Source organism: Ipomoea nil, unplaced genomic scaffold, assembly GCF_001879475.1.
Source record: "Ipomoea nil cultivar Tokyo-kokei standard unplaced genomic scaffold, Asagao_1.1 scaffold0805, whole genome shotgun sequence".
Classification (NCBI taxonomy): Eukaryota; Viridiplantae; Streptophyta; class Magnoliopsida; order Solanales; family Convolvulaceae; genus Ipomoea; species Ipomoea nil.
Window position 1 is genome coordinate 2,633,356 of NW_017617233.1, and position 27,026 is coordinate 2,660,381.

General features: G+C 35.3%; 2 protein-coding genes, 1 non-coding gene and 1 pseudogene across 3 annotated transcripts; 2 read left to right on the forward strand and 2 right to left on the reverse strand.

Moving 5' to 3' along the window:
- Positions 1-1,108: 1,108 nt before the first annotated feature.
- LOC109177573 lies at positions 1,109-1,883 on the reverse strand (annotated as a pseudogene).
- Positions 1,884-2,727: 844 nt separating this feature from the next.
- On the forward strand, positions 2,728-2,800 carry TRNAR-UCU. Its single transcript has one exon. It is a non-coding gene; the product is annotated as a tRNA-Arg (tRNA).
- Positions 2,801-7,335: 4,535 nt separating this feature from the next.
- On the forward strand, positions 7,336-8,206 carry LOC109177810 (leucine-rich repeat extensin-like protein 3). The gene is made up of 2 exons (XM_019327279.1): positions 7,336-7,843; positions 7,874-8,206. The coding sequence occupies exons 1-2, from the start codon at positions 7,550-7,552 to the stop codon at positions 8,009-8,011; spliced, it is 432 nt and encodes a 143-aa protein (XP_019182824.1). The 5' UTR covers positions 7,336-7,549; the 3' UTR covers positions 8,012-8,206.
- Positions 8,207-11,244: 3,038 nt separating this feature from the next.
- LOC109177809 (protease Do-like 7) lies at positions 11,245-25,549 on the reverse strand. The gene is made up of 24 exons (XM_019327278.1): positions 24,998-25,549; positions 24,776-24,846; positions 23,351-23,485; positions 22,479-22,537; positions 21,734-21,770; positions 21,499-21,624; positions 21,148-21,234; positions 20,571-20,636; positions 20,437-20,493; positions 20,288-20,353; positions 19,273-19,380; positions 18,918-18,998; positions 17,978-18,027; positions 17,691-17,856; positions 17,073-17,588; positions 15,767-15,949; positions 15,590-15,695; positions 14,073-14,243; positions 13,867-13,946; positions 13,522-13,749; positions 12,527-12,742; positions 12,258-12,415; positions 11,936-12,047; positions 11,245-11,721 (listed from the first exon to the last, which is right to left on the reverse strand). The coding sequence occupies exons 1-24, from the start codon at positions 25,227-25,229 to the stop codon at positions 11,545-11,547; spliced, it is 3,288 nt and encodes a 1,095-aa protein (XP_019182823.1). The 5' UTR covers positions 25,230-25,549; the 3' UTR covers positions 11,245-11,544.
- Between the last annotated feature and the right edge of the window lie 1,477 nt (positions 25,550-27,026).

Below are 27,026 nucleotides of genomic sequence, written 5' to 3' on the forward strand. Positions count from 1 at the left end.
TGAGAATCTTAATGATGGTACTCATATAATTATATATTTCATATATTATTGCATATAGTATAATTAAAAATAATTATCAATAATAATTGGCACAATCATATATGGTGTGTGTGTGTATATATATATATATATATATATATATATATATATATATATATATATATATATATATATATATATAAAATAATATTGTGTGGTTGGTATTAATATCGACTAAGATGATAAATTTCCTCTATAAATTTAACCCCCAACCCTAACTTTCTGGCTCCGCCACTCTCTCGAACCCATTTAATGTGTTTTCTTTGTATAAAAATATATATTTTTCCTCTTTAACCTGAAAAAAATAACCATAATTGCTAATTGTAATATTTTGTAAAAAAGTATATATATATATATATATATATATATATATATATATATATATATATATATATATATATATAGACACACATATAATTTGTTGAAGATCATCGTACCCAACCATATATTGGATACCCAATTGTCTGATAGTGGCCAAATTGTGGTGCTAGGAGATGAAGAGTCCAAGCTGTTTCTTGTTGGCACATATGTTTCTCCTTTTCGCTGCCATAAGGAGTGGATTGTGCTATCTAATTATGAGTGAAAAAGGTAAGACAGGTAATTAAGTAATTAATAATTTAATGTTATAAAATGCTAGCTTGAGGAAAAAATAAAAAGATGAATACATAGTGTATGAAGCAAAAACTTAGAAAGTTCTGTACATACATCGTATTGTATCATGTTTTCAGTAGTAGAGAAACAATTTTGGTCACACGACTATGGGGCTTATTAATTTTAACACCTAACTTTTAAAAGTGTCAATTTAATATCTTGATTATGTAATTTTTGTCAATTTTGGTCACTTCGCCCAAATTGTCTGTCAAATTTTACTGGAAAAATTTGATCCAACATTTAGTTTTAAATCTGAGGGGCAAAATCATCTTTTCTATCCTTTCTCCTAATTAAGTTGACCAAATTAAGTTGTTGACCCGGTTCAGCAACAAAGACTCCTTCGTTGAGCAAGGTAATTCCTTCGAATAATAGCAACATCTTCCTATTTTGCATAGATTGGTGTTTGTTATTTTTCCAGTTTAAAGTTTGATGATCTTAGCGGCCTTCACGACTGGATTCTCTCGGGCGATCGCCTCTCGGCCAGCAGCTTTGTAGTCGTAGCTGGAGTCGTGTCGGTTAGAGTACTGGTGTTCGCCGCAGAAAAGCTCGCCGCAACAGCATCGGAATTCGGTCAATCCTACCTTTCTCCGGCAACCAGAACACCGGCTCACCTCGCTCTCTCCTAGGTGGAACTGGCGAACTATCGACCTTGGCTTCATCACCGCCTGCTAACCTCCAATCCTCTCGCGTTGTTTCATGCGACGACCTCCGGACGATAGATGTAGGAGATTTGTCGGAGAATTTATGAGGAATTGTCGTCGTTGAGACGGAAACGGAGGTGGAGACGGCGTTGAAGCATTTCTGTCTGAGATTGTTGGTGGCAGGGTTTCCGATAACGCCGCAGTTGTTAACGCACGACGCAATGTTGAGGAAAGCTTCTTCAAACAATAGGAGTCTTTGTCGCTAAACCGGGTCAACAACTTAATTAGGAGAAAGGATAGAAAAGATGATTTTGCCCCTCAGATTTAAAACTAAATGTTGGATTAAATTTTTCCTGCCAAATTTGATTGGAATGACCGAAATTGATAAAAATTACATACTCAAGGTACTAAATTGACACTTTAAAAAGTTAGGCGTTAAAATTAACAAAGCCCCTATAGTCGTGTGACCAAAATTGATATTTTCTCTTCAGCAGTATCTTTTGTCCAAGTATTGATCTTTTTGTCAATATCACGTACCAAATCACTTATCATGAATTTAAATTGAGGTGCATGCATGGGTAGCTCAACTGGTCATAGAAGTGAAACTTTGGAAGAATGATCAGGGATCGAGTCTCACCAGCGGTAGTGTGGGAGCAACCTCTCGAAGTGAGGGAGGCTCCTTGTGCGTAGTGAGTATCGGTCTAGCCTCTGTGGTTCATGTTCAGTTGAGTCACCATGATTTACATTTTCCCAAATGCTTTTTCGGGCCGGGGTGTGGGGGGCCCTTAGGGTTGGGGTTCAGCCTTTTGGAAGAATGAATTTAAATTGAGGTAGGACACGATAAATGCTGGGAGACGCTTGCTCCAACTCCTTTTGTATGAAAAGAGTTACATTATTTAGTAGTCCCATATAGGGTTGGGGTTCAGCCTTTTGGAAGAATGAATTTAAATTGAGGTAGGACACGATAAATGCTGGGAGACGCTTGCTCCAACTCCTTTTGTATGAAAAGAGTTACATTATTTAGTAGTCCCATATAAGGAGACCAAGTGAGAATCACGTATGTGCATGACATTTAGATGAATTGTTGTCGTCAGCCGAGTTGACCGAGTTTAGTCCCTGTTCGATTTGAGACGTGACATTGTGGCTTACCATGGAGAGATGTGGTTAAATGGTTAGTATCCACATATTTATCACCAATTGATTTTAAGTAAGATATGACAACCAGATAGCCAAAGAACTCCGTGGTTAAGCGTGCTTAGAGCTATCACAGGATGGGTGACCCACTGGGAAGTAAACATAATGCAGCGGGAGGAGAATTGTTGGGCGTCGACTGGGTTGGCTTACCATGAAGGGATGTGGTTAAATGGTTAATGCACCCATTTATTATTGTTGAGATGCGCCCATGGCCTAATGGATAAGGCGCTTGACTTCTAATCAAGCGATTGTGGGTTTGAGTCCCACTGGGCGTGATGGCAAATTTTGTTGTGAAAGTATGTATCATCCGAATTACACTAAAGTTTCATTTTACAATAATATTGCTATGTTTTTTAGTTTCACTTTTCACATACACTAGTTTCATTATAACAATACCAATGTATCATTTTAATTCTGCTACAGTTTCATTTGACAATATACTAGTTTAATTATAGTAATGTTGAAGTATTATTTTAATTACACTTTAGGCTCATTTGACAATATAATATATGGTATTGTATGTCTCTGAATTTTAGTTTCATTTTTCACGCATACTAGTTTCATTATAGCAACGCTAAAGTATCATTTTAATTATATTACAGTTTATTTGACAATAATGTGTTCTGTTTTTAGTTTTATTCTCCACACACACTAGTTTCATTATAGCGCATCATTTTAATTCTACTATAATTTCATTCGATGATCATGGTCCACACAGTGTTGTGTGATCCACGGTTCGATACACTGTATAACAATTGCTGGCAAAAACATATGACAAAAAATGGTTATGCTTCAATAATACTAGAACCAAAAGAGGATGTTCTGATAAAAAATGACTAAAAGTAAAATGACACATATAAATTTAAAACAAAAAATAAATTAACTCTTAACTTCAAGAACTAAGTGTATAATAAATATTTGACTATAGCTTTATATATATATAACCAACCTAGTACTGGGGAGAAAGTAGCCAATATGTTGGCAGTTAAAGTGGCAAGTTCTTCAAGTTTATTTTGAACCCTGAAAATTTTGAGATTATGCTGAAGAAATAATCTCAACAAACTAACAAATTATGTCTAGTTAGGAGACTTATACATACAATGCCCTGAAGAACTGTCACTTATTACAAATACCTTTTTTTGTGTGTGATGAGCGCCAAATATACTCAATATTAAAAATAGAGTTAATATCAAAAATGGTCCTCGACTATAGTGATTTTTCTCAATTTCGTCCTAAACGATTTTGGTGATCTAACGTAGTCCCAAACTTTTGTATTTTTGCTAAATGTAGTCTTCCGTTTGTTATTCCGTCAAATCGGTGTTAAATAGAGGGGCAATTCACTAATTTCAATATTGGTCTCTCTTTTAATTTATTTATAATGATTAAATAAATCACCCGTCTTTTACGAATTATCCCAGTAACCCGTACATATTGAAATTACTAGGACAACTCGCAATCCGTAAAAGAACTCTATTAAAATTATTGGGACAATTTATAAAAGAGGGTTGATTTATTTATTCTACAAGCAGAGCAGAATACGATCTTCGTACGATCCGACCATGTAGGAATCATCGTATTTACTACATCAAAGGCCAAATAATTAATGCATTAGACATTAATTAAATCTTACTTGAAGTTAGCACCACAGGAGCAAGTTGTACTGTATGTTAACAACACTTGTACCAATATAATCCAAATAGGCAGCTATTGGTAAGGCCAAAATTGCTGATTCTGGCAAAGAGTAAGAATTAAGATGGCCATTGTTTAAGCTCAACCACACATCTGATATGGTGAGTTCTATGACTGAACTGATGCAATCCAAAACTGCTTTTTCGTTGTCGGTGGATATGATGGGGTTGGAATTATTGCCAAAATTAAACGCCGGTTCAGCCGGCTAGGCGGTCTAAGCAGCCGCCTAGACCGCCTAGCCGGCCGGCCGCGTAGGAGGCCGATTCTGACATTCCTCGTAGCGGTTGATGGGCGCCTAGCGCCGCACAATTTTTGCAACACTGATTATTGGACAACGTTGTTGAGATGCGCCAACTTCAATTCAATTCTTAGCCAATCCTTTTCAATTCTTGTGCTTGTTATTAGTGTTCACTCACCACAACAACACTTATATAATACCATTTCAACTTGAAACGGAGGAAAAGAATCAAGATATATGCCTAGATAATTAAAAAGTTTTTAAAAATGATATTATTCGTATCCTCCTATGCACTCAAGGAATTATATTAAAAAAAATATGAATATTTGATTCGATTCAATTCATTAAAATTTGTGGTGAATCAAAATCTATGAAAATGTGGGTGAGATGATGTAGACATTTTTCCTATTAACCCAATTGTCTTAAAACCCATGAAAGGATCCTATCCAGCACGAAAATTATTAGACTTAGTTCTCAAGTTAATAACTTGAAAAGTTTGTTCTCAAACTAATTCATACGCTAAACATTGCTTTTTAACTTTGGAATTTATCAAACAACTCTCACTGAAAAAAGCTAAAATGATTCTTTCCATATATCATCAAACCTCATCTAGAGTGCCCTATATGTGATTTCTTTATAAATAAATAAAAGGATAAGTGTCAAATACGCTCTTCAACTATAAGTCAAAGTGCAATTAGCCTCATAAACTAACAAAAGCTCCAATTAGACTCTTCATCTCTTTACTTGTATGCAATTAAGTTCATAACTTCTTAAAATTGTGCAATTAACTCAATTTGTAAGTAAACATAGGGTAATAACAAGTAAATTTGATTTTTATTTTAAAAAAAAAATTAATTAAAAAAAAGGGCTTGGGTGGGCTTCTTCTCCGTCCAATTGGACGGAAAAGCCAAAGCGGTGGCATTTAAAAAAAAAATTATTAAATTATTCGAATTAAAAATATATATTTGTTATTTTAATTATTTTTAAAAATTAAAAAAATTACATTAATTTAGTTGTAACCCGCTAATTAACTTAATTGCATAAAAGTGAAAAGATGAAGAGTCTAATCGGAAGTTTTGTTAATTTAAGGGACTAATTGCACTTTGACCTATAGTTGAAGGGTCTATTTGACCCTTATCTCACACACACACACACACACACACACACACACACACACACACACACACACATATATATATATATATACATATATGTTTTTTTGATCGTCTAATTTCACATCAACGGTACATAGGAGTTCACAGGTTCATAGGTTCATACCTTAGCAATAGTTCTCATCTGAACCGGACTCTCTCTCTATATTTATTTATTTATTTATTTATTTATTTATTTATTTATTTATGTGATGCAACGAAACTTTTGTTTGATGAAGAAAGCAGAGGCGTATCAGATACCTGTGTAACACTAGCACGCAGTTGGCATATTTACAGATCCTATGTGCCTTTGCCAGCCACCTTGCATATATCTTTTTATATATTTAATAAAATATGAGTAAATAAATAAATAAATAAATACACACAATTATTAATAGAGAAAAAGAGAGAATAACGCCAGTCTTCACTTTTTATCCAATCTTTTATTTTTTTATTTTAATTATACAAAATTTTCCTACCTGTATATTACTCTCAATGTATTATATATGCAATGATCGATTAATCCTTATAGAATTTCATGAAAAAAAATATATATATTTGTTTTACAGTTTTTACACTAAATTCTACTATAATTGATACAACTTGTGAATTGACTTCGCTACAAGTCGACAGGATGAAATCACATTAATTATTTCATATATGCAATTTAGAGTGAATACTTTTATAATAAGTGACATTAGCCTTCATTTTACTACATTTTTCTAAAAGGTTGAACCCCAACCCTAAGGGCCCCCCACACCCCGACCTGACAGAGCATTTGGGAGGATGTAAATCATGGTAACTCAACTGAACATGAACTACAGAGGCTAGACATGTGCTCACTGCGCACAAGAAACCCCCCTCACTTTGAGAGGTTGCTCCCACACTGCCGCTGGTGATCATTTTACTACATTTGTAAGTAGTTAGATTGCTTCGTTGCTGGGCAGAAGGGCGATTGCAAGTGTAAAACGAGAGAAATCCGTAGTCACTATCCGAGAGTGTGCACTATGTAAACTCCGCCTTGTGATCCTAGTCAACGCGCTATTTTCAATTTTTCTAATCACGGTTGGTGGTCAAGAAAGTGGTCGAAAATTTCAACCACCATTGACAAAAACCTAGTTTTTGGATTTCTACCTTCTAACAAAAACATAAAATGAGGAATTTTTTGGCAAGCACATTTTTTTTTAAATGTTTAAATTTTATGTTTGTACAATAGTGCATATACATTACAGCTGCTAACAAAGCAAAACTTATAAATTTATTTAAAAATAATTGACCTAAATTGTGGGAGTGCGAGCTTCATCCGCATTTATATTTGAAGTAGAAAATGACCCTACATATTAAGAGCATCAGCATCCAAATGGCTTTCATGGTCTTCCCCATATAGCAATAAAATAAGGGTCATCCATTGCTAAATACCAAGTCGCCATCCCATTAAAGTCCTTATTTGACCTAACCAAACCAACCCTCCTAGCCTTACTTTCGTACCCTCTTCCCACTCCACATCAATTATAAATAGATTTTTTTTTTTTAACAATTCCAGCCAAGTTAATCAACTATACGTTAGAGTTTAACTGTACTCGTCCAACTCTCAGTAAGAATGACTTATTGATCTTCTTATCTAGGTACGAGAATTAAACTAGTGAAGTTTGTTTATGGTCGTAAATATTTAGATAAATTATAATTTATACATACATATGTACTATATATGTATGTATGTATATATATACACACACCTTTGGTTTGGTAGCTCATGCAATGCAACATGCACCAACTCTATCTTAGCCAAATCATTCACTTCCTACACACGCATTAATATGCTCTCCCACCGCTTACTCCCTATCTATCTAGCTAGCTTTCTTTTCCCCCCTCTATAAGCCAAGAACAAGAAGCCAAGCTAGAAAAACAACATTACCAAATTGAAGTGACCACATAAATCCACACAAATGTACATTATGCGACGAGGGAAGAAGACGTGTTTTGTGATGTTGTTTTTGGTAATCTTCCCACTTTTAGCTATGGCGGCTTCCGCCGCCGACGCAGCGGCGCCACAACTGCCGGATTTGAGCGTAAAATGCGGAGAATGTCCGTGTTCGGATTCATGCAGCCAGCTGCTACCGCCACCGCCACCGCCGCCGCCGCCACCAAAGTGCACCACTACTCCTCCACGGCCGGAAACTCCGCCGCCTCCCAGGTTCGTGTACTTCTCGGGGTTGTCTCCTCCGCCGCCGCCGCCGAGGTTTGTATACTCTACAGGCGGCCCTCCGGGAGGCTGGAATTACTTTTATCCCACTGATAATCCGTTTGACCTGAAAATTTACTCCGGCGCTTTGCGCCGCCGTAGCAACGTCTTTGTATCAGGCGTCATGTTTCTCATGGTGATTGGCTGTGGGATTTTACTTTTTTAGTTAACTAATAATTAATTTTGATCTAATAATGTAATTTATTTATTGTCTTGAAAGACATCAAGTGTACTGTTATATATATAAAGCATATGTACCTAAATTTTAGGAGAATATTTCTTATGTTTGTGTTCATAAAAACAATTTTTTTTGTACTATACCTATGATTTTGGATCTTTGTTGTACCTTTGTGTTTTTCTATATAAGTATACTTTTGGGTTAGATTTATCAACCAAAAAAAAGGCCTAATCCTGGATTGGACTAAAAAAATGTTGGTAAAAAATAAACTTGTAACCGAATCATATTTCACATACTCGACCATCAGTGTTCAGTTGAGTTACTATCATTTACATCCTCCAAAGTATTCTGTCGGGTCGGAACGTGAGACTCTTCAAGTTGGGGATTCAATCTTTTGGAAACAAAGTTTGGATTTGAGGTCACAATAATGCAAGTCAAAAAGTGAAACACCCGGGAATTCGTTTAACACTACTTAGCTAATTCAAAAAATGTCTACTTATTATCACCTATAAAACTAAAGAGATAATTATTTGGTTCTAATAAATATTAATATAGAGTAAAAAAAAGAAAAATAAATTGTATTATTAAGGAATAATGAAGATATTAAGATTAAATTAAAAGAGAAACAAGAAGAATATTAGGGTAGTAATATGATTCCTTTCCTAGCTAGCTTCCTTTATCTCTTTCTTCTATCTAATTTATAAACAAAAGTAGGGTTTTGGTTGAAAGCTACTACGTACGCAAGCATGAAACATAAATATTCTTCTCCCAAACACATAAATATTCTGATTCCCTAAGATATAGCTGTCATATTTGGGTGTAAAACAAGTGCACAAGTGAAGTCATGAAGAAACAATTACGAATATAATTAGTTAATTCCCCCCCCCCCCCCCCCCCCCCCAAAAAAAAATATTAATACTCTAGTTGCCCAACATTAGTACAACCTTGTCCCCAATTTTTTTTTTTTTTTTTTTTTGTCAGACGGTGTCCCCAGACAACCTAGTATAAGGGGTAATTTCATATACTAAATTCACCCATTGAAAAAATTTTAAAAATAATTTTATATACTCCAGACAACTTCTCTAAATATGGAAAATAATTTCATATACTAGATTGACCCCCTGAAAAAAATTTTAAAAATAATTTTATAATCTCTAGACAACCTTTCAAAATATGAAAAATAAATTCATATACTAGATTGACCCCCTAAAAAATTTCAAAAATAATTTTATAAACTCTAGATAACCTTTCTAAATATGGAAAATAATTTCATATACTAAATTGACCCCTTGAAAAAATTTTAAAAATAATTTTATAAACTCTAGACAACCTTTCAAAATATGGAAAATAATTTCATATACTAGATTGACCCCCTAAAAATTTTCAAAAATAATTTTATAAACTCAAAACAACCTTTCTAAATATGGAATAGGTTTGCAAAGTCGATTCTAAAAATTGGATACACTCAGTGCCAAGCTGATCATACCCTGTTTGTTAAAATCTCTTCAACAGGAAAGCTGGCAATTCTCATTGTCTATATGGATTACATAATCCTAACTGGAGATGATTTAGGTGAGATTTCAAACCTCAAGAGATTTCTTACATCAGAATTTGTTTGAGATCAAAGATCTAGGATTCCTCAAATACTTTCTTGGGATGGAGGTAGCTCGATCTAAGGAAGGGATTGTTATATCTCAAACCGAAAGTACATCCTAGATCTTCTAAACGAAACTGGAATGCTTGGAAGTAAGCCAACAGATACTCCAAGGGACCCTAACTTAAAAACAAATCGGAGTGGGGAACCAATTCTAGTAGAGAGGGGAAGCTATCAAAGATTAGTGGTGGAAAACTAATTTATCTCTCTATTACTTTCTTTGTTAGTGTTGTAAGTCAACATATGCATAACTCTAATGAGGAGCATTTGGAAGATGTTTATCATATTCTAAGATACATCAAAATGACACCAGGTACGTCTTGGGTTGCACTTCAGAAAACATGACAACTGAGATCTAAAAGACTACACGGATTCTAATTGGGCTGGAGAGTTGACTGATAGATAATCGATTAGTGGTTACTGTACCTACGTATGGGGAAATCTAGTCACTTGGCGCAGCAAAAAACAGTTAGTTGTCACAATAGTGGAGAATCATAATACCGTGCACTGGCATTAGGTATATGTGAGGGTGTGAACAAAGAAAATTGAATATATATTTAATATTCAAAATTCCGATTACATGTCAAGTATTAATGCGGTGTGGGTACAAGATCTCTGGATTTCCTCTGATTCTTCAATTGGATGCCTTGAACACTCCACCATTGAAGGACCTCCGGGTTTCAAGTGGCTTGATCTTCAAAGAAGGGCTTGTATATATAGCTTGTTCTTCTTGAAGGGCCTTCGGGTTCAAATGGCTTGATCCTCAATGGAAGTTTGGATCAATAGACGTAGGCATGATCATTATGGAGGTGGGGATTTTACTTTCAGGATCACATTTTTATTGTGATCTCTAAGTTTCAGAGTTCTTTCAATAATTTTTCCTAGGATGTGTGATTACATAGAAATGAAAGGCCCTATTTATAGCGGTAGGATAGAGAGTTTTGATAAGCTCAAATTCTTTTGATATTAACAAATTAAACAAATTAGATAATATCAATATTATCTAAAATATTTCAAATATATTCAAATATACTAATATTGATAAATAATTAATATTTATCAAAATTTAAGTGTCAACATGCTGCCATCAGCATTGCTAAGAACCCGGTTCATCACGATAGAACAAAGCACGTTAAAATAGACAGGCACTTCATTTATGAGAAGGTGAATTCGTGGACCATTATACTCAACTACATTCCAACAAAGAAACAGATTGCGAACATCCTTACGAAGATGGACTTGTATATTTTAGTATCTGTAATTAGCGATATTGAATTTATTCTTACCTAATTTAGTTATCTTTTTATTTACTTTCCCTGATTATATAATTCTCGTCCCTATAATCAATCTTCTTGTTTGTATAAATTAAGACTTGTATTTTTCAACTAAATAGAACAACGATTCAGGATTTCTTACAATTAGTGATCGCACTGAATGTTATTTATGCTTCTATTCCGATTTTTTCCTCTTAAAGCTAAGCAATTGCCAACCTGAAAATCCACTGTCATGTTCATAATCACAAAAATGAGGTACCCAGAAGAAGGATCACAGTATAAGAAAAATAGACTGCAAATTATATGTAATTTCCACTTATTATTTAAACCGAATTGCTAGTGTGTATATATAGTCCGTAAGATGTTTTGCCATATGAAGAAGCAGTTGAACCCAAATCTATAAACTTACCCACTATGACCCCATGTATAGATATAAATAAAAGTACTCCATTATATGTCCGACTATGGGCTACCAGGAAACAAATATATAGCATACGGGTTGTTCAACAAATGAGAGGCAGTCTCTAATTCTACTGCTCGCTTAAAGCAAACCTGGACAAAAGCTCTAGCCTCTAGCTGAAAGCCAGAAAGTTTCATATTACAGCAGTGTCCAATGCCTTGATAATCTTGCGTCGCCACATAGCAGTTTTGGGATCAAATCTCAGTTCCCATGTTGGCCAGTAGTGTAAATCTTGCTTCAAAGTGAGCACTCGAGGCTTCCCATTCAAGTGTACTGTTCTTACGCGAACAAATTCTTCGTGCTCTAATCCCTGATAACAATTTTTGTTATCAAAATAAGGTTGCAACATCATTACTAATAATAGTAGTTCCCATTAAATTTACTAGGAATATAAAACGACTACAAGAGAGATGTCCAGTATAGCTCCGAGCTTGTTTTCACAGAGATAATTCTCTAGTGTTTTGCAAATATATATATCCATGGGTAAAAAATAAAAATGAAAAAACTAATTGGGATTGGCATACCTTGGTGACCTCAAGAAAAGCCTCCAAATTAGGAGTTGGTTTCCCATTAATTTCAACAATCCATTGAAGTGCGTATAGACCATACCGATGAGCGGGACTCCCATGACACCACCTGAAAGTTTGAAATTCGTCATAAGCTAATCAGCCTCTATGTTTTAAGCTTAAAAAATCAACTTTTTCACATCCCCACTTTCATGGGTTCTTTTCCACTGGTATGCTATTAGTTTACTCAATTTTCAACAATATCATAAGCTAATCTGAGGATGTCGGGTAGTTCATATGAATATTGTATGTCGGTTACTTGGGAACTTAAAATCCTGACCTTGTCACATATACTCCATGGCCTTCGTCGGGAAGAAATCCAAGTGCACGGACTGCAGCGTGAGGATCTTGGACAATACACCCACACCAATTTATTCCATGGGTGGTTCCATTCCCATCCCTCACATCTGTTCCCACAACGAGTTCAATTTCATGCCCCTAACAGACAATAACAATTTTCTGAGGAATACAGTACAAGAATGACCTCAGTAGCTGAGAGCAAATAATGTGGGTCTAAGTAGAGAGAAATGAATGGCCATATTTGCCAACCTGACGAAATATGGTCATGCACAATTTGCCATCACTGTTTTCACATCGATCTAATGCTTGGCAAGCATCTTCAATGTCACGGAAGCAGGTAACTGGCTCCTTGTTGATGGCTAAAACCATGTCACCTTGTTCTAATAAATTTACGGCCTTTGAGCCAGCAAAACAACTTTTGACTCTCAAAACCTGCCGTCTAATAGGATCCTTTTTCACAAGGGCCTAATACAATAAATCAAAGGGTAATGAAAAAACTTTAGAAATGCTGGTGAATTTGACAAATTGCAAAGCAGTAGTAATTGGAAGGAAAAGCACAAGATTTGTTCACTAGCATTATTAATACGTCAATTTAATTTTTCAGATTGGCAAACGTGAAAACACATGGTATTCTAAATACTCACTCCAAAGAAGAATATCACACTCAGGTAAACAATTTAATCAAGAATTACATCTTCTGAAAATTAAAAGGTTCCTACAAACATCAAGGACAAGAATATCAAGTATTTAACTATATATTCATTTTGCAATTTGCAGTATGGCCTTATAAAACTTGTGAAAAGGAGAACTCTGTATATTTCATACTTCTCAGACTAAGGAATACACATACTATACAAGAAATATATACTATGGTAGGGATTGGAACTCAATCCCTAAGATTATGCACATCAATCCCTAATATCATGCTAAATATATGCCTACCATGTATAATGTAAAACTCAACTAAACATACAGCAAATATCTGCAGTTTGAACCACCAGGGTACAATACTGGCTCTGACCATATGTGCACCCCCACCCCCCTTTCAAAAAAATTAAATTAAATTTAAAAAAATCATCACATATTTAGTTAAAGTCAAGGGTGTGTGAATTTGTCTGCCTGCACACACCTTTTGACATCATTATACAGAGTAAAGAATACATCAGATAAGCAGGAAAGGAGAAAGCAATTACAAGCAATAATAAAAAAAATAAAAAATAAAAACCTTGCCAAAAGCAGCTCACCTGTATCCAAGCATCACTTAATCCAAAATTGCGGGCTTTGGAAAGCAAAGTAGGATAAAGTTCAACTTCTAATATTCTCACAAGTGGCATAGGCCTTTTGACACCATTTATAAGAAGAGGAGGCCCATTACCACCAGAAATGATTTTGTCAAGAACGTTACTTATCGCATAAATTGGAAGTCCACGGACAAATTGATGATCTTCAGATGAACTACAACCATACTTGAGCTGGAAATGCAGATACATCCATTAAAACTTATATAAAAGAGTAGCTCATGAGTAAACAGAACATGCACTTTTTATTAATTTATTTGGCTTTTTTGATAGATAGTTAAGTATACCAACCTGAGTCGAAAAGCTTCCCCATATGGCTTGAACCCTTCCACGCTCATCAGTCAGCACGCCAGAAAATGTAGTACCAAAATCTGAAACAGCAAGGATAATACCATGGAAATTTTCTAAAGGTGAGAAAAATGCTCCAGACAACAGGAAAAAAAGAAAAAAGATAAAAAAAAATCAGATCAGAATGCTTAAGGTTGACTCTAACATACCAGTGTCAAGCTCAATGACTTCCATATTTATTGCTCTATACCGTGGACAATCAGCTGATCCAATATTCAGGGCAGCGCAAGGATTTGTGACAATTGATTTCCTAGATGTTGCCTGCAGGCTTCTGCTCAATCCCACAAGTGACACTGAATCTCCACGACGAAGTGAGGGTTCTGTTTACAACCAATGAGTTAGAGTAAAAGACAACATTTTGGATAAAATACTCTGTTCTGAAACAATGCTTATAAACATGTGATCACCGTAAAATACCATATTCAATTTATGATTTACTCACATAGAAGAGATTACTAATTTTGTTTTGAGGTCAAACAATTAATATCAGATTATTTTTAATTTTATTTTTTTCAATGTGACGCTAATTAGCACAAAAACATAGTGAAACACTCTCATGGCCTCTCATGGCATAAACAGCACATAGGCCCTGTTTGATAAGCAACTAAAAGAACAGATTTTAGCTATTTGACCTAATTTTTGTGTTTGGTAAACAGCTTTTAAATTAGCTAATTAGCACAAAAATACAGTGCAACACTGTCATGGCATAAACAGGACATAAGCCCATTTGATAAGCAACTAAATGAACAACTTTTAGCTATTTGGCCTAATTTTTGTGTTTGGTAAACAGCTTTTAAATTAGCTATTTTATCCCAGAAGAGCTTTTGGGAGTCTAAAAAAGGGACAGTCCTACCACTTTATTTATAAATAAATACCCACACTTTATATAAAATTTATTTTTTAAAATATATTTTTATAAAATAGATATGCAAAAATAAATTATTGAAAAGAATACTCGACAACAATAAAATATACTTATGTCCTTATATGCCATTTTATAAATTCAAACATCTAATAGCTATTAATGACTAATTATACCTACCATCTTCTTATGAACAGCTAATCATTGTACAAATAACTAATGTTAGCTAGTCAAATCAGTTAATACAATCAGCTAACAACCTATAGCTAATCCTCAAATAGGGTGATAGATCATCCTTTTTTTCTGGTGAAGGTGCTAACAGGCAGTACATACCAATTATGGTATCAGTTAAGGAGTTAATCCACTGCTCCTTTTCTTTGTTTATTTGAGGATACCAGAGATCCAGAGAATAGCAATTATCAACTAATAACTTTATAATTCAACATTTTCCTTTTTGTATTAAAACTAATTGAGAACTGCCCTTAAAACAAACCTGGGATTTGTAAACTCACTTTTTTTTACCCTCTTTGACATGCAATCAGTAAACTTAATGCTTTCTTTAACAATTGTTTCAGCAAAAAGTCAACGATTAAAAAGCTTGAGTGGAAAAATTTTCTTAATGTCCCATCAAAAGGGTACTGCCAGAAGTAAATCTGTAAGCATTGCCATCTTTCAAGCTATGCATATAGACATTCAAAAGTATCCACAAAATGCAAGCAAGTCATTTACTCCAAATATGTAACAGGGAACTATGACGAAAATTGTGTTTAAACACACATAACTAAGGAAAATTGTGAGTTTCACCTGGAAGAAGTTCAGCAGCATGAACTGCAGAATAACCAACAGGTCCAAGGGCAGAAGGGTCATATGCAACAAGAGCAAAGTTGTGTACAGGATCAAGGAAGACTACCTGTTAAAAAAAATAAGCTGCTTTACAATAAACATTTATGTTTCACAAGCGTAATGATTAAACAAAGTTACCTCCCCAGGAATTTCAATAGGAAAAGCAGCAAATGACAGCATGACATCAGAAACTGACACTGCAACAGTGTTCTTATCTACAGCAACCAAGCCCATACTTTGAGAGTGATATACAATCACACCAGTTCCAAAGAAATGTTGTGAGTGGACACCATCCAGCATACATGATGATGGCACATGAACCTACAATTTTCACACCAGAAAATAGTCAACTTAGAAATTAAATTAACAGAAGTCCTAAACATCAAAACTAACAGTCAACTACAATGACATCACAGGGAATTTGGAGTCTTTCTAGATTTTACTATGCTTAAACTTAAATACCTGAACAGTACATGATACACTCAAAATTATTGATAGGTTCATGCATTGAGAAAGAGATGCAACATCAAACATACATAAATTTTAATATGCATTTTTGAATTACAGGGCAGTTGAAGGATAAAGAATTTGACCATTCCATATGTGTAAAAGACAGTATCAAGGATCCATGTGAGTGTCAGACATGCATCGAGTGGAAAATGTGTACTTCATAGTTCACATGATCCTCCAACTCAAATCTATCAAAAATCAGGCATAGCCGTGTTTGACAGATAACTGTATCCAACATGGATAACCAAGCCCAGGTAGCATACCTCAATACAGTACCGTGGTATGTACAAATATCCAACATGAATACCCCAACTCCATAACCTCCACGAAACATAGATCTTTACAGTTTACAGCAACATGGTAAAAATGGCACTGCCAACATAACAACTACAGCATTGGAACAACACCTATTACACTTCAACATCTACCTTGTTTTCCACTTCTTAGCAATAAATTGAATCCAACTTCAAATATCCACATTCCTATCAGTATTATTTGCATGGCACCTTAAGGTGAAGAATAATACATAGTGATCATATGAAAAGAGCTTCAACACAAAACAAAGCTATTTCCAGGAGGTGCAACTACTGCACAAACGATCTTCCAAGTAACCACTCTTCCACAGTGGGGAAGAAAGATGCAAACCATGGCAAAAGTAGTTAAGCATTCTCTTTTTGTGTGAGTGTATTTTTAACAAAGTGCGCATGTCTTTTTAACAAAGCAGCCATTTTATTGATCCCCAAAGAAGGTAAAATAGGGGCAGGAGGCAAGTAAGCACACCTCCCAAGACCAACTGAGGTTGAACACTCCCAACCATAACCTCAATTTGGTTTGCAATTTTGCATTTTTTTGTGTAGCTTTCATTCACGTAAAAGATTGGTCCCACTTCAAAAGAACACAAAAAGAGAAATACACAGAATCTTCAAATAATTACCTCAAACATAACAAGAGTGGGTTCAATCACACGCTCAGCAACTGAGGCATTAGCTGCCTCTGTTGCAGCGCCTTGATAGTCCCTAACAACTGCATCCCCTAGAGTTCCCGACTCCTCCAATCTTTCTTCCCTATGCTCATGTAAGGGACAATCAGCTATAATAGTTCCATCAGCAGATGAGTTTTCTTCCACCTTTCTTTTCTTTGTTCCAGAATCAAGATCATCCTGAGACCGTGGTCCCTCAGCAATGACTTCACAACTAGTTTCCATATGTGTTACACCATCCATTGACTCTTGGCTAACATGTTGAGGCACGTGGTCCATTGGACTAACCTCAACAGCAGCAGAACACACAGAATGACTCAATGGATCTTGTTTGACAGGACTTATGTCAGAAAGGAGAGCAGAGTCAGGTTGTAGAGCTGGCTTAGCTATCCATAATCCAGAACTGTCATCACGGGTGTATATCTGAGGGGGGGCATACCACTCATGGCGGTCAACTGTGACTAATACAGACTGCACCAATACAAAAAAGTTTCACAAGTCAGGCAATAGGAAGTAATAGTAAAGCAATGTCAATTTAGGACACAAATAGGATCTAAATGGCACCGCAATTACCTTTCTCCGGTGACGATCTGCATAGCTTATGTACTCCAATGGAACTCTTGAACCCCTAGATAACTTGGAGAGGACAGATAATAAGTCCTCAAGCTTTGATATGTCTTCACCAGCAAATTTCTTAATGATAGAATGGCGAGGAACTCCAGCTCTAAAGAGCATATATCTGGAATTGGAATTATTGCAATAGGAAACAGGTTATAAGTTACTCCTCCAAACAAAATGTAAAAATTGCATCAATAAATATTTTTATAACCCAGAAGCATGTATGGAAGTTAAAGACAAACCCTGGTTCTGCGACATAGACAAGGCCACAGTGAAAACGGAAATTTCTAGCCTGCACCAAGGAGGGGGGAAAAGTCAGAAATTATTCACAATGATAAGTAACATTAATGACCCACCTTTCCAACAACTTTAGTAATTTTTCTGTTTTTTTGGAGGTGGGGGGTGGGGTTGAGAGCTGTAGTAAACTAGTAATACAAAGGGGTGACAATTGGATTCAGTTTCTTAAAAAAACAAAATAAGTGCACTTGTCAGTGCCCAGTGGTGACATAAGATAAGTTTCTATTAAACAGACAGATGTTTCAATTGCTATTTTCATCAACGGTGGACAGCTAAAAATTTCTAAAAGTCCAGAACACAGAAATCAGGATGATGGGTAACAGTAGCTATGAGAGGTGTAGGCACTAAGCAGTCTGTTCTGTTCTCCATTTGCAGGTTTCACATATCACCTTCATTGGGCACATAACATGGAGAAAACTATATCTTGTGCATTTTCATATTGTTGTTCATGTTATAAAAGAGAAAGAAGCTTGGAAGATGATCTTGTGGGACACAGCTTTGATCCTCAATCAGATATTGGAAATTGGACAAATGACTTATCAGTTATCAGATTTTGACACAATGCAATATTATATATTCATATGTATACAAATGACAAATTCTTTAATGTTTGGACTAATTTGAAAGACCTAAATCCTACATTGACTGAACAAAGTTTGGTTTTAAATTTTCAACCCGAATCCACACTAATTCAACACTCAAAATTTCATTTCATATGGGTACAGGTCAACCAAATAGTGCCCAACCATAGGCAACTTCAGCCATTCAAATGTGGAGTAGAAGAAGTTGCTACATACGGAGTATAATATATATTATACCACCCTACCCTTTTGTTCAGGCACAATACATACCTATCTTTTTTAAGAGCTGATAAATATTACAAACCTGTTGATAAGAAAGGGGGTGTATCACTGCACCACTAACTTCCAAGAAGAAATCAGGAGTTATTGAGTGCAAATCCTGAACCTGAAATTAATTGAATGAATAAGTCACTGGTTTGGATTGATATAGCACAAGAATAAACCTCAGAAAAAAACTTACATATAAGCTAAACAAAGAAGTTGCATAGATAGAGACTATCTAAAGAATATACGACCACCTACATAAGAAACTAACGCTATTTGAACTATATTTCCTTAAATTGCGCACAAATTAACCCATACAAAAAAGGAGGCATGGAGTAGCTAATCACCAGAAGTAAAATCTCATGGTGATTAACCATGCAGAATTATAAACTCACCATCAAAGCAATGGTCGATGAGACACCGCCTCTTTCAATTTGAAGTTCAACTATCTTTCCAACACTCTCGTCAAGTAGAGTTTCCATCTTGAGGAATTGTGTAATCACCTGCAATCGAAGTTTGCAAGTGAAATTAAATACTGTGATAATAAATAAATAAATAAATAAATATATATATATATATATATATATATATATATATATGAAGACTTATCCAATCACCTAAGAAAATAAAACACACCCAAACCTAACAAAATAAAACAGAACTATTCAAGCAATGTCTTACTGTCAAAGAAATTAAATTGGAAAACAACAGTTGAAACCACCAGAGGTTGGGGCAGGCAATTGATGCAGATGGTTTTATCAAATACAGCTTGAAATTAGCATATCCAATGGTAGGATTCTAACCCATTATGGTTCCAGCAGTGATTTTGTAGAATTAAGTTACAGAACAGAACACTGGTCGTTTAACAAGAAGTTTAGATGTTTAAGGAAAAAAGAGGTGGAAAAGTGTGGTGTTGAAAGCAAGGATGTTCTCTGCCAAATTGCCAATAAACATTATTGAGTAATTTTATATTTATAAAATAAAAATTATAGCATGTACTTTGATCTTAAGCATTTGAAAGCACTATCTACAATTTCAACTTTAGATGTCATGCGGCTCAAAATGATAAAATGCAGGTTCTGCGCTCTACATGAGAATAGTTTGCATGCAACATTCAACTTTCATCTGAGTATCTGACAGACCTAAAATGGCTCCTAAACATCTGTAGACAAGGAAATGTACAGTTTTCCAATATCTGCTAGCAATATGATTAAAGCTATTCAAACACTAAAAGACAGACAACAAACAACAAAGAAATCTGGTTCTGATCTGACAAAAACACTGAACCCGGTGCACTTAAACAACCAACTCAATGCAATATGCATTGCATTAAAAGCTCATCATGCACATTGCGTATATGTAATTCTTTCATAAAGGTAATGTGTCCCAAAAGATAGAGTGCAAACTGACCTTCCCATTCATGCAAACAAGAACATCACCTGGCTCTAAGTGATTATAAGCTGGACCACCAGGCACCTGAAATAAACCCAAATCTCTAATAAACAGTGGTAAACAAAAACCAAGATATATGCTTTTAAAAAACACCAAGGATGACATACCACAGAATCAACAACAAGCATTCCAGTTTCACCCGGTGGAGATGAATTGCGCACCAACTGTTTAGTAACAGCAACATGATTAATTTATTAACTTGAGGTGCATAAAGAAACTTGAAAACAACAGCCCCAAATACCTGTTCTGTTTCACTTCGAAGACCAAGACGGCGGGTCTCGTCAAATCCTTTATGGACAAATGTCACCTATGACACAAATATACAAACCTGAATCATACCATTAACAGGCCAAGGGAGCCAGGAGGGAGCAGTATTACACTGCAATAAATCTAGTCACATTGACACAGAATAAAAAACAAATTGCAAATGCCATTGACCTTTGGATATGAAAGAATATCAAGGAATGTTTGACCTAAACTCCAAAAGATGAATTTTATTTGAAATTCTATAACCAAGCATTTATAAAGCATCTCAACTACTTATTAACATCCAATGCTTCTAAAGGATATCTAAACCAGCAAAACCCCTATATCCAATATCCTGGAAGGCCTTGAAAATGCCTAATGAATATTTAATATTAAATCTGAAAATGAACCAAATGTCCCAAGAATGTGATTGTTTACTCTCTGAGGCAGAAGAGTGATTTAAACTGTCATCAAATTAAGTATACTTAATACTCCAGCCAGTATTTCACATTTCAGTTTAGACAATAAGAATAAAGAGCATGAAAGCTTCAAAAGGATGCAAACTAACGGACCTGAAGCGTACCACGTGGAATAGTGACTGCCTCCCATTTGTTTGCAGAATCTCTTCCTTCTTGCAAAAATTTTAAAGCCCTTACAACCTAAAACCATGTGAATGTCATACTGATGGGCAAATTCAAGCAACTTTATTAAAAATCAACTGTATGGCTCCAACAAGTATGTAAAGGTGGAAAAGAGTTGAATGCATTGCATGTCAGCAGAAAATTGTAGTGCGAATCAATATTATATTTTAATTCGACCTATGTAAGAATCACAAATCTGATAGAAAATGGAATCACAAAGCTACATTTTTTTGTGTTATCAGAAACACAGAACCATTAACATATACAAAAATATGTTCTTACTCGCTCTAAAGGGAGGAAAAATGCAGATGCACTTGATGACTTGCTCCCAGCATTCAAAGCAACTGCTCTGCCCTGCCAGTCAATTACAGGAGAGCCACTTGAACCCCCTTTTGTCCCAGATGCAGCCTGTGGATAAGTAACAAAACAGAAGGTTAAGATTACCATCTCAAGTGGGTGAGACACCTGATCACCAATTACAGCCCAAGAATAAGGTTAGTAAGATCATTATCCTCACTTGCATATAGAAGGTATTGAAGTCATTGTAACCATCCCTGCAGCCAAAAGTAAAATCATCATTAAAAAAGTAAACTATGGAAGAAAATTTAGATAATATCGTCATGGATAAAAATAAATAAGCAACTTGAATTTACTTGAACTCTACTCTTTTTGTCCATTTTTAACATTGGGGTAGGGGATAAGTTAAAGATCTTCAGCCAAAAGACATGATGCCCTATGCATGCATTACTATAAAACAGAAAATAAAGCTTCCTCAATAAATGAACCACACAATCTTAAGTTGATTAATCAAAGAAATGAGGATATGAGAGAGGGAATACCCAGGCAAATCAAAGTGCTGAATCATAAGTTACAAAAGACCATTTGCATCCAAATCATTAACCTTTATTCATAAGACCTTTACATCAAAACTACAGCATGCCACAATTAAATCTTATAAATTTCAAAGCTTACAAAACTACAACTCACTGGGATTTATTTAAAGCAAATATTACTATCCAATTAATTCTCTTCTTAATTCTATATGTATATTTTATCAAAATAATAAATTTTTAAATGTATCATGGATGGATCAGATTTTGAGAAGATGGCAAACAATACCAAAAAATCGCCACCCCTAAACAGAAGAAGAAGTCTTGTGAAGCTTTATATTAAAAAGCAGTCCAGAATCATCATTTTTCAGCATAATCACTTCAGAAAAAAAAGAGTGTGTGAGAGAGAGAGAACGTTAAAAGAGAGCATACTTCTTGTAATGTGGAGCATCTCTATCTAAACGAGCAAGGGTGCCAGCCAAAATAGATACCTGTAAATTCACAACACAAAACACAATGTCAGTTTTAAACAAAAGAATGGTGATACAGGACATTTAATTATTTTTTAAAAAAAATGTCAGTTTTAAACAAAAGAATGGTCATACAGGACATTTTATTATTTAAAAGAAGAAGAAGAAGGCCTCAGCTGCATGGTTCTATCAGGAAAGACAGAAGAACTTTGATACTTCAACAAGGAAAATTATACAGCAATTTGTGTCTTGTGAACAGGATTCCAAAACTTGGACTTAAGAAGCCAGTAAATGCAGACGCACATTCTGTGAAAATAAGTAACCAGCACCTTGTACCCAGCAAAAGGGTTTAATAGTACCATGATACATATAAAATTAAGTGAATTCACTCATATTCTTGTATACAATAAGCCTAACTTTTCTGCATTCTGGTAATAGCTAAGCATTCAATCTTGTAGGCAAAATACTGTGATCCTATCTTGTTCCAGCCTACCTCCAAGCAATACAAACCAGTGTAGGAAACAAAAGCTCCACTACAAAGGACCATAAAAACTTCTACCTACCAAGTAAAAGAGAAAATGCTGAATTGGCCAACATCCAACAAATCTACAGGACCCGCTCAAAAAGGCAGACAAACTGATCATCACATTACACAAGAAAGGCACATCGAATGTACACTTCATATTTTCTTTTATTTTTCTACCATATCTTTCCTGCTTCTCCAACTCAATTAATCTGTGTCTGTTTTTTACTATTGCTTTCTACACATCAATACCATCAGGAATTATGAAAATAAAACTGGAGAAAAAACATATACACTCTGATGATAATTACCTTCTCTCCACTATCATTCCCAACCACCCTGATTTCCAGTCCTACACATGCTGCATCAGGAGCGAGAGGAATCTCTTCATAGTTCAGAAATTGTATTGCACCAGGATCATATCGAAAAAAACCAAAATCATGAACCTAGGAAAAAGATCAACAGGTTATTCACATCAGCAAAATGAGTGATGAGAGTGTGAAGCATTAAGCATATTTATGCAAGGATCAAAGTGCATAGCAAACCAGGCTACTGAAAAACAATTGTAGAGGCTTCAACAACCAACATAATATTTTCTTCAACGCCACCTAGCTAGTTGTTTAGCATTGCAGTTTTGCAGTCCCTCCACCAGTCAAGAAATGAACTATATTCTTGATAAGCAGAGGTAGTAACTATCTCTCCAACAACGCCACCTAGCTAGTTGTTTAGCATTGCAGTTTTGCAGTCCCTCCACCAGTCAAGAAATGAACTATATTCTTGATAAGCAGAGGTAGTAACTATCTCTCCAACAAATGGAGTAGTAATTAAGAAAGCAAGTATTTTAGATGGATTTTTGTTTCAAATAGAATAAATTTTCAAAATAACTAAGTGTATCTTTGCAACTTATGTTGTATACATAGAGTTATAATAAATGAATAAATGAGCTCAAGTTTGATGAGTTCTCAAGCCCACAGATTTTAGCTCCTTGAACTCGATCAGCCTTATTGGATTCGCTATAACATATGTATCTACATATGCCCTATTATGATGTTTGGATTACGTAACAACAAAATTATGATTCTAATACAATAATGTTCAGATTATAACTAACAACATAAACATCAATGTAATAAAATCTGAACATTATAACCACTGTTGTAGTAAAATATGAACATTAGTGATAAGCAATCTAAACATCATTGCCATGGCATACCTATTGAGGTACATCATGGCTTAGCTAATAATTTGCCAAACTCACTCCCATTGACAAATCAATAACATTTTGCAGCACTCAAACGAGTCAGGACCCACATTATCCAATACTGTTATTTCTGTTAGATAACAGATTCACACTAAATTGGGTTTGTCAGTGATTTCATCACAAAATATTTGTAACCTTGACTTTCAGAACTCCCAGCATACAGGAGCTACATAACTAAATTTGGATCTTTTCTCAGCATAATGACATTTAGACTTGAGTTGTGGTGGTCTAACTCCTAACTGCTAACTCTAGATATTCAACAACTGTTATAACACCACACCCCTGCCCATCTCATATTCTGGGATAGCAAGAACTCACATTTCCTAACTTTTTTAGAAAATAGTCAACATTTTCATTTAACTCTCAATCTGCACCTTTCAGAACTTGAGGAAATACTCAAAGGAATAAAACATACCAGATAAATTCACCAAGGATGTATCATGTATGTAATAAAAGCACAGGTGTGGAAACTCACAGGGTCTCTATATATTGGATAGACAGGGATTTCTTCACGGTTCACAAACATTGCTTCAGCGACCACAGGTCCTAAAACGTAAGTGATCATAAAACATCAGTATTCCCCACTAAAAAGAAATGCATTTACCAAACTGACACTCAGCTTTCCCCTTTAGTTGCAGGAAAACAAATGTTTGTAGCTAAAATAGAAACGGTATATATCTATATATGCATCAATCACCAGGTTTAACAACATGTCTGTTAGTGAGTATAATTCCCCGGCGCTTATCCACAACAAAGCCTGTTGCGTAGCCGGCACTGGCAGACTCGGTGTCGAAAGCTCGGCAAGCTGTGGTCCGGATCACGACAACCGCGGGGACGACCTGGTTGAGCGCCCTCCGCCAATCCTCGGCGGTAGCAAGGTTCTCCCTTAACGGAGGATCAATCTCCATAGACAAGTCCTCCTTCAGCATAGTCGATTCCGGTCCCGAAACTCCCTCCGATCCAAAATTCTCCAGCGAATCCCCCACCTTGTAGAACCCTAATTCCCCCTCGCTGTCACAGAGTTCGAAACTTGATACAAACCTTTAACACAGTGCCAGAGTTTAGTGTCCGTATAAGCTTTAGGGCTACCGGCTACGTTGAGAAATATGTTTCGAGGACGGGGAGAGAAATCCGGCGAGGTCTCTGGGCGAAAGATTTTCTCTCTCTAGATGGAGGGAGAGAGAGATCGGAGTTTGGGATGAACTATGATTGAATGGAGTTGGTTCTGACAGACTGACAGATTTTCAGTGTTTTCGTCCATTGACTCGTTCGCTGGTTTTCACTTTTCATATCAGTTTTGCACTGGATTCAAAATGACTACAATGGCCCTGCACGTTTGTTAGTGGTGCCGTAATGAAATTATATTGTACATAAAATGAAACTGAATAGCAAGTCTTACATATTGTAAATATATTAAATAAAAGTGTAATTTACTTATAATGATACTTTGATGCTGCTGCAATAAAACTACAGTTTACCATGTGTATAAAATGAAATTAAATAGCATAGCTCACATATTGAGTGTATATTTTCAAATGAAATCGTAGTTGAATAATTGAAGAATAATAATACTTTAGTAGTGTTGTAATAAATCTACATTGTGTATAAAATACAACTGAATAGCATGTTTTACATATTGAGTGTATATTGTTAAATGAAAATGTATTTGAATTATAAGGGTTAAGGGTCAAATAAGCCTTCTAACTATATTGATTTGTGCCATTAAACTCTTCAACTTCAAAAGGCTCCAATCAAACCCTAAAACTTACAAATAAAGTGCAATTAGGTTATTTTGTAGGTTACCTTCAAGCAACCAGTAAATTACTTGATGATTAGATCTTCTAAGCTGATGTGGCTTCAACATATTTATTTAAAATGATATATTGTATTAAATTTTATTTTTAATTAGTAATAATAATAATAATCAAATTAAAATGAAAAATATATATATATCCCATATTTGGTTCGTTTGTCGTCCACCATCGGCGCCTCACCGTAAGTGCCTACTGCTCGGCCACCGTCAGTCATTCGCAGACACTACCACTTTTCATTTTTTTTTTTTGGGAAAAAACACCGCGGCCTTCTTCCAAGTCTGGAAAAATGTCGCTGGTGGCTTCTTCCATATTTGGAAGAAGGTCGACGTTGCCTTCTTCCAAATCTGGAAGAAGGCTAGCCGACGTGACCTTTTTCTAGGTTTGGAAGAAGGGTGTCACTGCCTTCTTCCAAACCTGGAAGACAGTATTAGCTTTCTTCCAGGTTTGGAAGAAGATCACATACGCCACCTTCTTCCAAATTTTGAAGAAGAACATCACGTCTGGAAGAAGGTTGTCGCTGCCTTCTTTCAGATTTGGAAGAAGGCGACGGTAGTAGGTAAATAGCGACAGCTTCAGACAGGTCAACAACGACGACTATTACGACATCGATAAAAAATATTAATGGTGTTAAAATATTTTTATTAATTTAAAAAAATATATATAATATAAAATGTAAAGAACATGTAAAAATAGGTAAAGGTGGCTATTTGCTTATGTTTTTGGAGTTCAAGAGGTTAATTGGAGTTTTTTAAAGTTCAAAGGTTTAATTGCACATTTTAGTATAGATTGAGGGTCTATTTGACCCTTATCCCGAATTATAATGATATTGTAGTGGTGATGTAATAATGATACTTCAATGTGCATAAAACGAAATTGAATAACGTGAGAGGTTGTTACGTGGATCATAACATA

Bases quoted from the DNA above. Each gene is read 5' to 3' on its own strand.
- LOC109177809 (XM_019327278.1), bottom strand. From the start codon at position 25,229: ATGCTGAAGGAGGACTTGTCTATGGAGATTGATCCTCCGTTAAGGGAG. The intron at 17,589-17,690 runs GTAATTGCGGTG...GTATTGGTGCAG, and splicing joins CAGATCGTCACCGGAGAAAG to TCTGTATTAGTCACAGTTGA. The intron at 13,750-13,866 runs GTTGGTATACTT...CTGCATTTCCAG, and splicing joins GGGGAAGCTTTTCGACTCAG to CTCAAGTATGGTTGTAGTTC.
- LOC109177810 (XM_019327279.1), top strand. From the start codon at position 7,550: ATGTACATTATGCGACGAGGGAAGAAGACGTGTTTTGTGATGTTGTTT. The intron at 7,844-7,873 runs TTTGTATACTCT...GGCCCTCCGGGA, and splicing joins CTCCGCCGCCGCCGCCGAGG to GGCTGGAATTACTTTTATCC.